At 41.3% G+C, this 15,626-nt stretch overlaps 1 protein-coding gene across 1 annotated transcript in view; it reads left to right on the forward strand.

The window, feature by feature from the left end:
* RCBTB1 (RCC1 and BTB domain containing protein 1) overlaps positions 1 to 13,910 on the forward strand; it is a 25,757-nt gene extending 11,847 nt beyond the window's left edge. Inside the window, exons 6-12 of the mRNA XM_032213343.1 lie at positions 1,184 to 1,291; positions 3,061 to 3,203; positions 5,380 to 5,570; positions 6,513 to 6,639; positions 7,108 to 7,259; positions 11,036 to 11,166; positions 12,965 to 13,910. Coding sequence (XP_032069234.1) covers positions 1,184 to 1,291; positions 3,061 to 3,203; positions 5,380 to 5,570; positions 6,513 to 6,639; positions 7,108 to 7,259; positions 11,036 to 11,166; positions 12,965 to 13,105 — 993 coding nt within the window. The 3' untranslated portion in view covers positions 13,106 to 13,910. The remainder of the gene's footprint in view (positions 1 to 1,183; positions 1,292 to 3,060; positions 3,204 to 5,379; positions 5,571 to 6,512; positions 6,640 to 7,107; positions 7,260 to 11,035; positions 11,167 to 12,964) is intronic.
* The last annotated feature ends 1,716 nt before the right edge of the window (positions 13,911 to 15,626 follow it).

The raw sequence follows: 15,626 nt of genomic DNA on the forward strand, positions 1-15,626 counted from the left end.
GTCCTCATTTCACCCACCTCGGAAGGATGGAAGGCTGAGTCAACCCTGAGCCGATGAGATTTGAACAGCCGAACTGCAGAACTGCAGTCAGCTGAAGTAGCCTGCAGTGCTGCATTTAACCACTTCGCCATCTCGGCTCGTCAAGATGGCTAGTTTTCAGTCTGTGAGACCTTTTGACTTATATTTCTTATCATTCTTTATAGTTTTATTATCCAAAGATCCCAGGGCTGTTTTCCAAGTAGTACAGGCCTTGCTTATTTCAATATCCATTTAAGGAGTGTTGGTACCGGATCTAGAATTCAGTGACAATAAGCTCAAACTTGTGTGAATGCCAACAGGTTTTACTGGAATAAACTACAGAGTTACAGATGAGAAGGAAGTAGACCAGTTTGTGTTCCTTCAATTGGTCAGAAACTTCCAGAGTGATAAGGGGACAAACTTCCTGGAACTGGCTGCAAGCTACATAACATCTTCCTACGTCATAACTTAGCCAGCTGACTAACTAAGTATCTACTAACTAAGATACTTTATGTAAGGCATTGTCACTAGACTACAATACCTAGAGGCAGCCCAATGACATTTCTTGTCAATAGCAGTTAGTCTTCTTTCCAGGTATCTTAAGTGAAGTATTGCCCCTTTTGCAGTGTTGAACTAGGGAGTTCATGCTAATTCTCTTTATCTTCATTGTTATTAGTAATGATACAGATAAAAAGCTCAAAAACGGGGTGATTGTATAAAAAGTGCAGTCACTTCTGCAGTACAGTAACCTTTTATAAGCATAGGTGTGGAAAGCTGTCTTATATGTGCAAATAGAAAGCAGATTATACTATTATACCCATTGACCTTATCTTCCACAATGGAGAGTAGCATTGATCCAATCCTTCTGTTTCATAGGAAATCCAGACTTCTACACCATCCAAAAATAATCTGTAAACTATGGAAAACATTTTCTATCTCTGTAAAAAAATTAAGATTTCTCCTCTAAAATAATAAAGTATATTTATGAACGTAGGGAATGAGAAAGGAAATAGTACAAGACTTTGTTTTAAAATAAGGTTTCTTTCAGTGTATTCTATTTCAAAGTTTTTGAACATCTGCTAGTTTAGCACTTCTATTCTCTCAGAACAGGGGCTTTTTGGGTAGAAATAAAGTACATGATTAATTAACCTCCTCCTCACCCCAGGTCTATGGCTGGGGGTACAATGGCAATGGACAACTTGGTCTGGGAAATAATGGCAATCAGTTAACTCCGTGCAGAGTGGCAGCACTTCAAGGTGTCTGTGTAATGCAGGTGAGTATAGAGGTCTATCTTTTCTGTTGCTTGAATGATTGTTGGGAAATTGTCCCTAATCTTGGGAAGATTCTTTGTTAATGGGATAAGTGTAACTTATACTTCACTCATCTCTTCCAATTCTGATTTTTAAATAAGTGGATAGAAAGTTATCTACGTTGAACGTTTTGCTTTTGAATCGTGCAGACAGCTGCATTCTTAGATGTTCTTGGAGAATGACCTTGGGATATTTAAAGCAAATGAAATGAAAAGTTTCCTGAAAGCTTGAGAAAAATCAGGTGTAGACAAATCAGTTTTAGTCCCTTGGCCTTTATCTTTTGCCCTTCATACTCCATTAGCAATCTTGTCCTTCTCTTCAGTACATTATGGATGGCTCTGATGGATTTCTACAGCTTAAGTATGCATTTGTGGACAAGAACTGAGAGGCAGCAGAAGTGGTGAAACCATAGATTGGTCTGTGCTGTTCCCTGGCAGAGTAATTGCTGTTCAAGGCATTTGGAATCTGCATAATATACAACATGTAGTATCTGAAGTGCAAAGTCAGAGCTGTGGTATTGGCATTCAGTGTACACATTCTTAAATATTCTATATTTCAGCTTTTTCAGCATGTTTGATTGTCTTGGCTTCAGTAACAGCAGGCACTAGCCAGAACAATTAAGAGTACAGGTTGTCCTTGACTTACAACCACAACTGAGCCAGGAATTCTGGTTGTAAGTCATTGCAGTTGTAAGTTGAGTTACTATATGACCAGACTCAATGGTACAACTGTTTTTACAATGTTAAGCAAGCTACTGCATCACATAGTCATAAGTTTGAATCCAGCTTATCCAATGTCACCTTTGCTAGAAAACAACAAAAAATGTTGCAAAATGTGGTCACATAGCAATAGCAATAGCAGTTAGACTTATATACCGCTTTCAGCCCTCTCTAAGCGGTTTACAGAGTCAGCATATTGCCCCCAACAACAATCCGGGTCCTCATTTTACCCACCTCGGAAGGATGGAAGGCTGAGTCAACCCTGAGCCAGTGAGATTTGAACAGCCGAACTGCAGAACTGCAGTCCGCTGAAGTAGCCTGCAGTGCTGCATTTAACCACTGCGCCACCTCGGCACATGACCTCAGGATGCTGGAACAGCTATAAATGCAAGCCAGCTACCAAGCACCCAAAATGCAAATACATGACTGCAAGGGTAGTACAGTAGTCATGGACAGGTTATAACTTACTTTTTTCAAGTTTGTTATAACTTTGAACTATCGTTTAGCTGTGGTTCTAAATCAAGAACTACTTGTAAGTGCTTCAGACCTCCAGTGAGCACCTCATTTCTGCTCTTCATTAAAGCAGACCACAAATCCCAGACTTGGAGATTGTAAAAGGAAGCTGCTACCTAAGGGAATCCACCCATTAAAATGAACTCGTAAGCCAGAATCATCCCTTTTCAGTCTCTTGGAAAAGACTGATCTTATTTCATGAAGAACAGAAAGATGCTATGTTTGCTAGAGGTCATTGTTTCACCCTAATAATTGTGGAAGTGTGTACAGCCCTAGCAGGGGTATAGATTTGGGATTGAAGAATTACCATTCCGTTTTTAGAGACTAGCCAACTGATACCTAAATATGGTACAAAATTGTTAATAACTGAAGCTTTTATGCCTCCTATAAGGGTTTCTCTTCTAGCATATCAAGCATGCAGCTTGTATTATGCTCCTTTCACTGCTATCCTGGAGTGGTATGTATACTAACTCCTGCCTTCTTTACAAACTTATTTGCAGATTGTCTGTGGCTATGCGCACACGCTAGCACTAACAGATGAGGGTTTACTGTATGCCTGGGGAGCAAACACTTATGGGCAGTTGGGGACTGGCAACAAAAGCAATCATCTCAGCCCAGTGCAAATCATGATGGAAAAGGAAAGGTAAATGCCACTGCAGCTAACGCTTGCTGAGCTGGGAATAGGGTTGTATCAGCTACCTCCAATTCATGGCTCTGGAAAACAAATGTGTGCATGCATTTTGTTAATGAGCACTTTGGGTTCAGGGGGAATAATCCAATATGTAGTGCAAAAGGGCTCTTCTTGATTCCCCCCCCTATTTAACAAAGAAAGGCAAGTTTCTGGTTCCACCACAAAACCGCGGTAGACTAAAGCGCGCGTGACTAAAGCGCGGTGACAAAACCACACCGTCAAAACCGCACGACAACAGCGCGCCGACAACAGCACGCTGACAGAAGCGCGCTGTAACATAACCCTAAAAATAACCCTAAACCTAACCCTAAACCTAACCCTAAACCTACCCTAAACCTAACCCTAAACCTAACCCTAAACCTAACCCTAAACCTAACCCCAAACCTTACCTTAAGTTATATCGCGCTGTTGTCGGCGCGCTTTTGACATCGGGGTTTTATCGCCGCGGTATTGTCGGCACGCTTTAGTCTACCGCAGTTATGTCGTGCCACGAAGTTTCTTAGTTTTCTTTTCATACTGGTGAAATAATGTATTCTGTTAAGGCAGTTAATGCATAATACCTGTCTTCCACCCGCACCTTCCTCCCTTCTCTGCTTCAGCTAAATAAGAATAGGAATGTGGCAGTGATTTATCATTAATTGTGCCCATATATCTAAAGAAACAGTTTCTTTGCATGTAATGCAGTTACATTTTTTTCCCTACAATCCCCTTTCTCTATAGAGTTGAGCTATTTTGTCAGCAAGCATTTTCTCTTCGGCTGCCAGCACCTGATTTCCTTTGCCCCAAGGCTGTCTTTCCCTTGCAGCCAACACCTGTCTTCTCTGGACTGCACCCAGGTATATTTCAAGAGTCTTGTCCCAGGATCACCTGGAAAGGACAGAGCTTCAACACTTCAGCGTGCCTGGAATCACCAGCCATCATTTCCCACTCTTCAAATCTTTCTCACCAGCTTCTTTCTTTGTTGCAAGAAACAGAGAAACAGTTTCTTATCTCCAAAGTTATTTATCAGCGGCCTTGTGCTTCTTGGGTGACCCTGGGAAACTAGTAACAGTCAAATAATTTTCTATAAAAAGAATAAAATACAAAGATAAAAGATGACAAATGCAATGAAATGAAGCCCCCTTAGTTATTTATTTTATACTCTACATGCCCAAAGTTATATGGGCCACAGTACTTACCATCAGCCACCAGTTGCTTAAATAAATTGCAGACAGCTGGATGGGGAAATCAATGTCCATATCCACCCATCTCAGCCAAGTGACTCTGTTTATGGGTTGTTTGTAAGCACAAACATTAGCACACACACATAGGAAAAAGCTTTTTCTCTGAATCTGAAGAGGAAAGGGTTAAGATGGCAAAGGAGAGGCAAGTCCTTAGCTGAGTTCTTCACAATATAAAATCATAAGGTTGTAAGGGATCTTGGAGGTCTTCTAGTTCAACCCCTTACTCAAGGCAGGAGCCTTATATACTACCATCCAAGTCAAAGGGGCGTGCTATCTTTCCTTGAAAAACGATGAAGCCTCTACAACACCGGCTGGCAAGCTGTTCTCACTGTCGGGAAGTTTCTTGTTAGTTCGAGGTTGGCGCTCTCTTAATGAGCTTCCACCCATTGCTTTTTATCAAGTGCTTTGGGAAATAAGTTGACACCCCCCACCCCACCCCCCATGACACCCCTTCAAATACTGGAAGGAAGCTATCATGTCACCCCTAAGCTTTCTGTTTGTTAGGCTAAACATACCTAATTCCCCTCAATTTAGCTTCCATACCCATTATCATCTTTGTTGCTCTTTTCTGCATACTTTCTAGGGTCTCTGCATCTTTTTTGTATCACGGTGACCAGAATTGGACACAGAATTGTTCATTCCTGTCTACAAGAGCGCACAGATCAGTTACATATTCTATTCTATTCTGCTCTATTTTATCTCATCTTTATCTTCATTTTCTTTACTCAGTAAGTATATTATCTGTAGGAGGTACCTAACCTTTAAGGCTCTAGATTGAGTTTTGGAACAAAACATGATAGTGAAAGCAAAATCAGGCACCAAATGATTGGCCAGCATAAGAACAACAAGACAACTGTGACATCTGTGGCACTGAATACTTGTGGTCTGCTTTTATCCTTGTGTAGGGTTGTCGAAATCGCTGCTTGCCATTCCACTCACACATCTGCTGCCAAAACACAGAGTGGCTTAGTTTACATGTGGGGTCAGTGTCGGGGGCAGTCGGTGGTCCTGCCCCATGTTACCCACCTTTCCTGCACAGATGATGTGTTTGCTTGCTTTTCCACTCCTTCTGTGATGTGGCGTCTCCTGTCAGTAGGTGAGAACTAGTACATTTAATGTCAGATGCAGAAGTGAAAATTTCTCATATTTATGGAAGCCTGTAATGGACTGTGGCAATAACCTTCAGAGAAAAGAAGAAGAGTTAGTCTATACAGAAGAGGAGTGGGTGGGTTTGGGGGGGGGGGCGGAAACAAAATCTGAGCCTCAGCTAAGAATGGAGTTTAAGAAAGCATTTTAGAATTGACCTTCCCTTCTTCTCCAGTATATATGACTTATAAGTTTATAATTGATAATTTTGTCTGTGTGTGTTTTGAAGTTTTATACATTCATGATCAGGAAATAATGTTCACAGAATAGTCATCAAATTATCCTGTTTCTGGAGCTGGAATACAGTGAATGTAACTTACATAACATAAAATTAAAGTTATGACTTTTATAAGAAATGGGAACTGAAGCATTGTGAAAGCATCAAGGGGCTTTTCACGTAGTGCTACTGCTTGTTCCCTGTACACGCAGTTGGAAGGGTAGGAAGAATGACAAATCGGATTTACCTACCTAAATACCAAAATACTGATAGTCAAAAAACATGAATCCTGGCATCTGATGAGAACTGTAGTACCCCAAATCTGAAACTATATTGATTGTGTTAGAATTTAAAGTGCCACACTTAAAACACAATATTCTGTTTTAAGAACTCCTTTCTAGAATCAGACTTGTTTCATATTTCAGATCTGCCCAGTTACATGGAACACAATTTCTTTATAAGAATGATATATTTCATTGTCATGTAGAAATCTAAATGAAGCAGTCTGTTGATGAAAGCTGTACTATATATATTTTTGGATCATTGATCCCTTTTGCCTTTATGGGATACAGTACAAGAATGCTTCTGTAAAGCTAACAAACAAAATTGTGTAAAACTCTGAAGTCTGGCATGAATTGACTCTATGTTCTTTTGGTGTTATAATTGTTTTTACAGAGCATGAGGAATTTTTAACAGTGACAGAGTCTTTGAAGAGAGAATTTGACAGTCCTGAAACATCAGATCTAAAGTTTAGAGTAGATGGAAAATTCATTTATGTACATAAAGCTGTTTTAAAAATCAGGTAATGTTTTTAACTAATCATCCAGGTGGTTAATAAATGCCTAAATCATTTTAGTAATGTAGTATACTGTATTTTATTTTGCTTCTTTAATGAACTTGCCATTTTACATCCTTTTTAATTGCTTGTTATAGGTGTTAAAATGAGATTAAGAATAGATTAATACATCAATAGGTACTTTAAATTTGATTAAAATTAAAAGCATTGGGTAATCTTTCATTTTGAGGCTACAGTTTTTGTGGAATACTAGATATAAAATACAGCTTTAATTACTCATGTGAAAATAGCTATTAGGAATAGCTATTAGGACAGCAGGTTGGACTTTAAACTAATAGAAAAAACCTAGGATTGTTCACGATGGCAAAAATGAGAGCAGACCATTTTGAAGAAGCCATGTGCTGCCTATATTTCTTCTGTTCTTGATGTAATGTGCACAATTTGGAGGAGGCTTTACAGTGTTTTTTCTTGCAGATGTGAGCACTTCCGTACTATGTTCCAGTCCTACTGGAATGAAGATGAGAAGGAAGTGATAGACGTAGATCAGTTTTCCTATCCAGTGTATCGTGCTTTTCTTGAGTACCTATACACCGACAATGTTGACTTGCCACCTGAAGATGCCATAGGTAGTAATCTTTCACAAAATTATGTTGGGAAATTAAGGAAACAGGATAATTTTTTTGTTTTCATTTTTCAGAGGGATAGGGAGATGATGCCATCTTACCACAGATGTTAGCAGCGCTTGGTGCCTCTACTGTCCATCTTACCTTTTCAGTTTGCAGTTCTGTTCTGTGGTGAACTGATGAGAAAAGAATGTTCAAACAACCAATCTAGGTTCTGGAATATGTTAGATTAAAAATGGCATCTCTGTAAGGCACCTGCCTCAGCTACCTTCTCAAGAAAGTAAAACTCTTGAAACAGTTATGTTATGAGAACTCCGAGGCTGCATGGTTCAAATTGGTCTTCCTTGGGGCATTGCGACCTTTAATATATTGCTGGAACCGGCAGAGAGGGAGTCAGTGCAGATGGCCATCTTTCTCCCCATCCCCCAAATTCCCCAAGCAGTTACAGCAAAAGTGAAAGCATGCAAACCATTCCACCCCTGGTGCTTCCCCCCCATTTCTAGAATGGCAGCGTTCCGATAGGGACCTGAGAATCTCTTTAAATGGCGAATATACATATATGCAGTGGTGGGATTCAGCCAGTTCGCACCACTTTGGGAGAACCAGTTGTTAACTTTGTGAGCAGTTTGGTGAACTGGTTGCTGGAAGAAATCATTAGGGCAGAGAAGCGGATGTTAAATTATTTGAATCCTGTTAGATTGGGTAATGGATAGGCACACACAGGCTTAACGGTAACAACAGCTCTTTATTAAATACAACAAGTGAGAACAATCCAGTGAAGTTGAGTCTGACAGCAGCCCTTTTATAGGGAGCTGTCAGACCCTTCAACCAATAGGGTTAAACCTTTGTTCCTACTGGAACAGAGGACCTTGGTGGAAACCATTGTAGTTAGAGTAAATATCTAACACCCCTCCCCTCTTGGATGGAACAATCCTACCTGTTATGTAGTCACACAGGTAGGCGGGCTTTTGGGTAGCTCTGCCTGACCTGCGCAGTTCAGTAGAAAGGTTTTCCTTGGACAGATTGGACAGACCTGTTTGCTCTGCAGCTCCGCTTGGTGGAAGGTCCTGGAACCTTCCACAGGCCGCGGCTGGAGGTCCTAGAGCCGGTTCGCTCAGAGCTCGCGGGCCTGCAACAAAATCAGATAAGTTTCTTGGTACCCTCGGGCTTGAGCTGGCCATGGAAAGAGTGAGTGTTTGCTCTGTTTGGGTAGGGCGTTGGCTAACTTGTGCAGGAGTTACCTCTGGTTGTCTAAGTGTGGAGTTGGAGAGGTGGCCACAAAGTTGGTCAATATGCCCCCTCCATTTCCTACCGTCCTCGAGCTCTAAGAGCCAAGAGCGAGGGCGGTGATGCCTTTCACTGTGGCAGGAATCCACAGAGTTCCCCCGTCGTAGTTGTGGGCGTATACCGAATCCCCTACGCTAATTGCCCAAATCTTGCTTGTGGAGTCTGGGGGTGATGAGGCAGAATAATTGGGGTGTAGCCGGTCTAAGTGGGACCTTAGCCGGCAATCCATAAGAAGCTCAAAGGGGCTTCTCCCTGTAGTGGCACTGGGTGTGATGTGCTGAATTAGCAAATAGTGGTCAACCTGTGTTTGCCAGAGGCCTCTTTTGCAGATCTCACCATTCTCTCCGCCTGACCATTGGAGGCCATATGGAATGGCGCAACCAGGGCATGCCTGATTCCCTGAGCTTTTAGGAAGGTCTCAAATTGCATGGCCGTGAATTGGGGCCCATTGTGAGAGACCAAGATGTCGGGCAGGCCGTGCGTGGAGAAAAGTCTCAGTGGCACCTTGATGACTGCTTCTGCTGTAGTGGAGGTCATCAGGACTACCTCTAACCATTTTGAGTAGGCATCCACAACTATGAGAAATGTCTGGCCATGAACTGGGCCAGTAAAGTCAATGTGCACCCTAGACCATGGTGCTTGAGGTCGTTCCCACTCCTTAGTGGGTGCCTCTGGGGGAGCTGGTCTGGACTTCTGGCACGGTGTGCAGATAGCCACCCACTCTTTGATCTCCCTGTCCATGTTAGACCACCACACGTAACTCCTAGCCAAAGACTTCATCCTGACAATTCCAGGATGCCCTAAGTGTAAAGCCTCTAATACTGCAATGCACAGTTTGGGTGGAACAATCAATAACTCATTGTGTTTGGCAAAATACAATTTGAAATCAGCCCCAAAAGGCCCCTTGGGCCACTTCCTCCACATCCAGTTCAAAATTTGTTTGATGGTGGAGTCCTTTGCAGAGTGATGGGCAACATCATTGGACGAGACAGGCCCAGTCTCAAGGCAGTCAGTGAGGAGGACTGGCTTCTTGGCGGTAGGGTCAGCAAGAAGTTCAGGAAGTGGGCAGTGGCTTAAAGTGTCAGCGTGCCCCAAAGTGGAGCCTGGTCAGTAAATGAGGCAGTAGGAGTAGGCAACTAGGAAGATGGTCCATCTGGTCATCTGTGGTGATAATGACACTGGGGTAGGTCGGTCCCCAGCCAGTAAGCCCAACAACGGCTTGTGGTCAGTAACCAGTTCGAAATCCCGGCCATATAGGTATTCGTGGAATTTCTTTACTCCAGCCACTGCAGCCAAAGTCTCATTGTCCATCTGGCTGTAGTTCCGCTCTGTGGCAGACAAGGTCCTGGAGTAAAATGCAATAGGGGCTTCGGTTCTGTTGGGCATGCAGTTGCTGAGGACAGTGCTGACGCCGAATGGGGAAGCATCACAGGTCAGCATCAACGGCAGGGTCTGGTTGTATTGGACTAGGAAGGAGTCTGCTGACAGGAGACGTTTTACCACGGCAAAAGCGGCAGCCTCAGTCCTGCCCCAGGACCACTTTGCGTTCTTAGCCAGGAGACTGTGTAATGGCTCAGTAATGGTGGCTTTCTATTTAAGAAAGATGCTGTAGAAATTAAGGAGCCCGAGAAACGCCTGCAGCTCGGTTTGATTGCGAGGTGTGGGGTGTCCTGAATAGCTTTGATTTTTTGTGAGGTCGGGTGACTCCCAGAGCTGTTGATTAGTTACCCTAAGAATTCAACCCTTGGCACATTAATTTGGCATTTCTCTTTTTTGAGATGGAGGCCTTTGTCTCTAATTCGAGCCAAAGCTGTTCGTACACGTTTCCTTGGCCCACGATGGGGACCCGGTTGTCCTGGTAGTCTCGTAGGCTGATGCCAGGGTGTGAAGGTGCTGCTACTTTAGGCTAGGTTGAGTCTGACAGCAGCCCTTTTATAGGGAGCTGTCAGACCCTTTGACCAATAGGATTAAACCTCTGTTCCCGCCGGAACAGAGGACCTTGGTGGAAACCATTGTAGTTAGAATATATATCTAACAAATCTCACACTGCATATATTATACCAAAGTGCCATTATATTGCTGAATTTGTGTTTATACCTTGCTGATTAGATATTAGGTTCCATTGTACCCCAGGAATGACAGCAAGACTGATTTCTTCTCTGGATTCAGACCACCCATTGGGAATTAAACTCAAAGACCTTTTGCACATTAGATAACTGTACATAGTGTATTAGTTATAGAAGCTGTCCACATCCTGGCATGCAGCAGTTACAGGAAGGGATCAAAAGAACGTGTCACTCAGGCCTCTTCAGTCTACTTTCTCTTAAGCTGCCAGAGCCGATTGAGAAGGGACAATGGACTGAATATGCCTTTCTCTGGTGAACTCTGCCTCCTAAGATGTGTAAAGATTTTACACTTTCAGTGCAACTTTTTATACTTTATGATCCATGTGCAGGAGATTCTGCATAAGATTAAAGAACTCTTAATTTCAGGGCTACTGGATTTGGCTACATCATACTGTGAAAACCGATTGAAAAAGCTGTGCCAGCATCTCATCAAAAGAGGAATCACAGTGGAGAATGCTTTCTCGCTGCTCACTGCAGCAGTGCGCTATGATGCAGAGGTAAATCAGCTGTCCCCTTTAGTCTGCCCTCTCTAGTGCACGTTGGGGAATTGCTAGGGAAACAGTGAAGCAGCTGGGCACAACATGAATTTAAGAGGGGAGGTAGAAGTCAGAAGGAGGTCTGTGTGTGTGTGTGTATGCATATACACTGGATGAATACTGGTGGGAAATTGGAGTACTGTCCTGGGAGTGTTTGAGTGATATGTCTTGGGATGAGCTATGTGAAGACATAGTTGGAGAGTCATCTTGGGTGATAGAAATGAGCAACAAAATGTTTTAGAATGACAAAGATGTGTTTGTTGGCAATTTATATCTTCATCAGTTTGCATTCTGTGAATTTCCAGGTGATATGAAGCCAGATGCATGATTTAGCATTTGAGACTCATACTCAACTTAGGGTCTGATCAGATTACTAGAGCTTTCTGACCAGTTGGACCAGTGATGGGTTTCAAATTTTTTTAGAACCTCTTCTGTAGGTGTGGCCTGCTTTGCGGGAGTGGCTTGCCAGCCATGTGACCGGGTGGGCGTGACCAACTTATAAAATGTGGTGAAACTCACTTAACAACGCTCTTGCTTAGCAACCAAAATGTTGGCTCAGGAACTCTGGCATTGAAGTGTGCCAGTCTTAAAGCTGTCAAGTTACAAGATCCTTGCACCCCTAACCCTTTAGGAAAAAAAAAACCCAGGGGTATTCAAACTTGACAGCTTTAAGACTTTAGGTTTTAGATAGGACTCTTAGAGGTGGGCGGGACGATTGGTGAGCCAGCTAATCAGTGAGTGGTGGGCGGGGCAAGCGTGGTGCGGACGGTGGGGGGAGGGAACTGGAACCGGTTCTAAATAGCACGGTAGATTTGTGGAACCTCTTCTATAGAAGAAGTTAGAACTGGCAGGAACCCACCCCTCAGTTGGACCTTATCTCAGCTGCCATAACATTATTTGGGACTAAGGAATTGAGCCTTGGGCTCTGCAGAATGCAGTCCTGTGTTTACAACAATATTGTAAGAGCCTGAGATCTAATTCAGTTCAGCTCCTTGGAGTCATGCTAGGCACCACCACCACCCCCCGAGAGTCAAAACTCTTTTGCAGGCTTACGCCACAACACCTTGGAGATGCGTATGTATCTCATTGCCAAAGTACAGGCTTTTTACCTTTGCATTATACATAGTAAAACATGATTGGAGGCTATCACAGTTCTCTTCATGAATTATCAAATAATAAGCATTTTAGTGGTAAAAATGAAGAGAGAAGAGTCAGAATAGACACATCTGCCCAAATAATTATTTGCAGTGTTATGGCAAATTGATCCAAGTTTATTATGAGAGAACATTTGTGAAGTTTTAGGGATGATTTATCTATTAAGAGAGTGGTTTTTCTGCTGCAATAAGAATGCGAAACAATTTGTCCCATCATAATACTTTTATTCTGTTTTTAATACCAAATACATTACTTATTGATAGGTTTTTGTTCAATTGAGGTAGTCCACCTTGAAGTAGTTTAATTCAAAATTAATCTAATATAATCTGGAAATAAAATACTTAAAAGTGCTATCTTAATGCTACTATATCTGTTTATATCTACTTCAAATTGTATTTTCACATACATGGAAAAAGATTTGAAGGCAGGTAAAATTAAAATATTTCCTTTTTCTATTGTGGTTAAAACAAGTGGCAGAATGACCTAGTTGAACATAACAAATGCTGTGTATGCTGTTAATACTTTCTTCGGCATTGGTAGTATTGAATGTTTTAATTTAAAACTTGTTTTGAATGAGTTTAATTTTTTTTTGTTTTCTATCCAGGATTTAGAAGAATTCTGCTTTAAGTTTTGTATCAATCATTTGACTGAAGTCACCCAGACATCTGCCTTCTGGCAAATGGATGGTTCTCTGTTAAAGGAATTCATTGCTAAAGCCAGTAAACATGGAGCATTTAAGAACTGAGAGATGTGTTTGTTTTGGACTATTATCTCCACAGCTTTCAGGCCTTTTTCTCATAGATCCAATTAATTATATCACCTGCAATATAAAACCACAATGCCCAACAGCTGTACTCTTAAAGGGATTCCAAATTAAGTAGCAAGCACTTTACTTGGGTTTTGTTACTCCAAAGAGTTGGATCTATTTACTGTTATAAGTAACTCTTGAAAAAATCAGAACAGGTGGCGTTGGTAGAAGTAGCCAAAATAATGTCAGAGATTCTTTGCAGAGATGACTTATTAATTTTTATAATCACATTGTGGTACCTCTTGTTCTTTTGAAGCACTCTAATGGCAACTGGAAAATATCTTACATGGAATAAAGGGAGTTTTGAGAAAGGAATAATCCTCTCTGTATATATATGAAGGAAACTTGCACTCAGTCATTTGAGAAGAATTTGTGAAAAATACTCCCTTTCTCTATACATCTTCCTAGGAATAAGTCTCACTGAATTCAGTGGGATGTAATAGATTTGCACTGTAAGTACATTGAGGTATACAATAACTTGAAATGTTGAAGGACCAGATTGTTTTTCCTAAACAAATTGGAATTATTGTTTTTGTATTTCCTTTGAAGTGTATTATGTTTGGAAAATAATTGCATAATGTTCTGTTTTGGGAACTTAAATCATTCAAAGTAAATGACTGTCGGAAAGCTGTTTTGCATTGTGATTATGTATAATCTATATAATAAAATGGATGCCTGCCTAATGTGAGTTCTAAACTTTATTAAAATTATACATTAAATAATCTTTATATGAGAACTGTGATATTCTGGATGGACTCCTTTTTTCACCAAAAAAGTCGGAATGAATTTAGGAACTTAATTATTTGCGCAGCATTTCTGAAATGTGAATACATGAGAAAAGCTATTAAGTTATTTGCTATAGAAAAGTTTGATCTTTCAATTCTCTGATCTGAAGAGTTATGCTTCTTTCTTCTTGGAGTGACTGATGTTTGACTCTGACTTGGTGCTGTTCATTTATTGGTGGTTTACTGAAATCACTTCTTGGATGACTAAGGTTTCCCCTCATAGTCCTCTTACCTTGCCAGAATCAGGTGAGCTTAAAAGACCCTTATATGTAAAACCTATCCTGTGCTGCTTCAGCATCTGTTGCCATGGATTTCTAATAATCATCTTGTTTAAAAATCTCTATTAAAATGGAATTAGCTCATCTGTTTCTAAGGCCATTTTTTGTCTTTTTTAAAAATCTGAAGCTGTTACTACTAATGCTTTTGTGCAGAGGAGAACAAATTGACCAATACCTTAATACAGAGGGATTCAATCAAGATTACATGAAGGATTTATACCACTCTATAAAGCCTTAGTAAGACCACAGACCACACCTAGAATGCTGTATCAGTTTTGGTCACAAGATGTTGAGACTCTAGAAAGAGTGCAGAGATGAGCAACAAAGATGATTAGGGGACTGGAGACTAGAACATATGATGAACAGTTGCAGGAACTGGGTATGGCTAGTCTAGTGAAGAGGATCAGGGAGGACATGATAGCAGTGTTCCAATACTTGAGGGGCTGTCACAAACAGGAGGGGGTCAACCTGTTTTCCAAAGCACCTGAAGGCCAATCAAGGAATAATGAATGGAAATTGATCAATTTCCATAATGAATGGAAATTGATCGAGGTTCAATAGAGAAGGAGAAATTTTCTGACAGAACAATCAACCTATGGAACAGCTTCCCTTCAGAAGTTGTGGGAGCTTCATCACTGGAGGCTTTCAAGAAGAGATTGGACTGCCATCTGTCAGAAATGGTGTAGGGCATGAGTGTCAAACTCAGTGTCACATTGCTGTCACTTGATGTTTCATGATGTTTTTTCCCTTCGCGGAGCTAGAGTGGGCATGGCCTGCATGTGACACATTCAACCCACAGGCCGCCAATTTGACACACCTAGTATAGGGTCCCCTGCTTGGATGTGGGGGTTGGAATAGATGACCTACAAGGTCCCTTCCAACTGTTAATCTGAAATATCTAATATGATGTCACTCAGCCTCTTAATCTCTTGTTTACATGAGATTTAATGCTTCCTTGTTTGTAGGAAGAAATACAAGTATTTCTTGTATTACTTCTGATACTATTGTCCTTCACTGAACGTATCCTGATTTGTCTATGTTAAACTTACAGTATGCAGAACTAGCTCATACTTCAGAAGTTGAATTAAAGTCAAATGGTTACTGCTTTCTCTATTGAAGCAGTCCAATATTCAGTAGTTTAGTTCTTAAACCACTGCACTGCTCTTAAAATTGTTTAATAAAACCTGAAAAGAAATGGATGATGGAGGAATGGGCTGCATACTGGTGTTGGGCTTTGAGCTACCTGTTGCTCAGTCCACTGAAATCTGCCTCTGGATGGTTATATCACCTAAATGTGTCAGTGACTTGGAAGCTGAACCATAGCAAAGTTGCTATCTGGAGAGTTTCTCAAAAGCAATTTTCTCCTCTGTCATTGATAAAAATGATACCAGAAAA

This window comes from Thamnophis elegans, chromosome 3 (genome assembly GCF_009769535.1).
Source record: "Thamnophis elegans isolate rThaEle1 chromosome 3, rThaEle1.pri, whole genome shotgun sequence".
Lineage (NCBI taxonomy): Eukaryota > Metazoa > Chordata > Lepidosauria > Squamata > Colubridae > Thamnophis > Thamnophis elegans.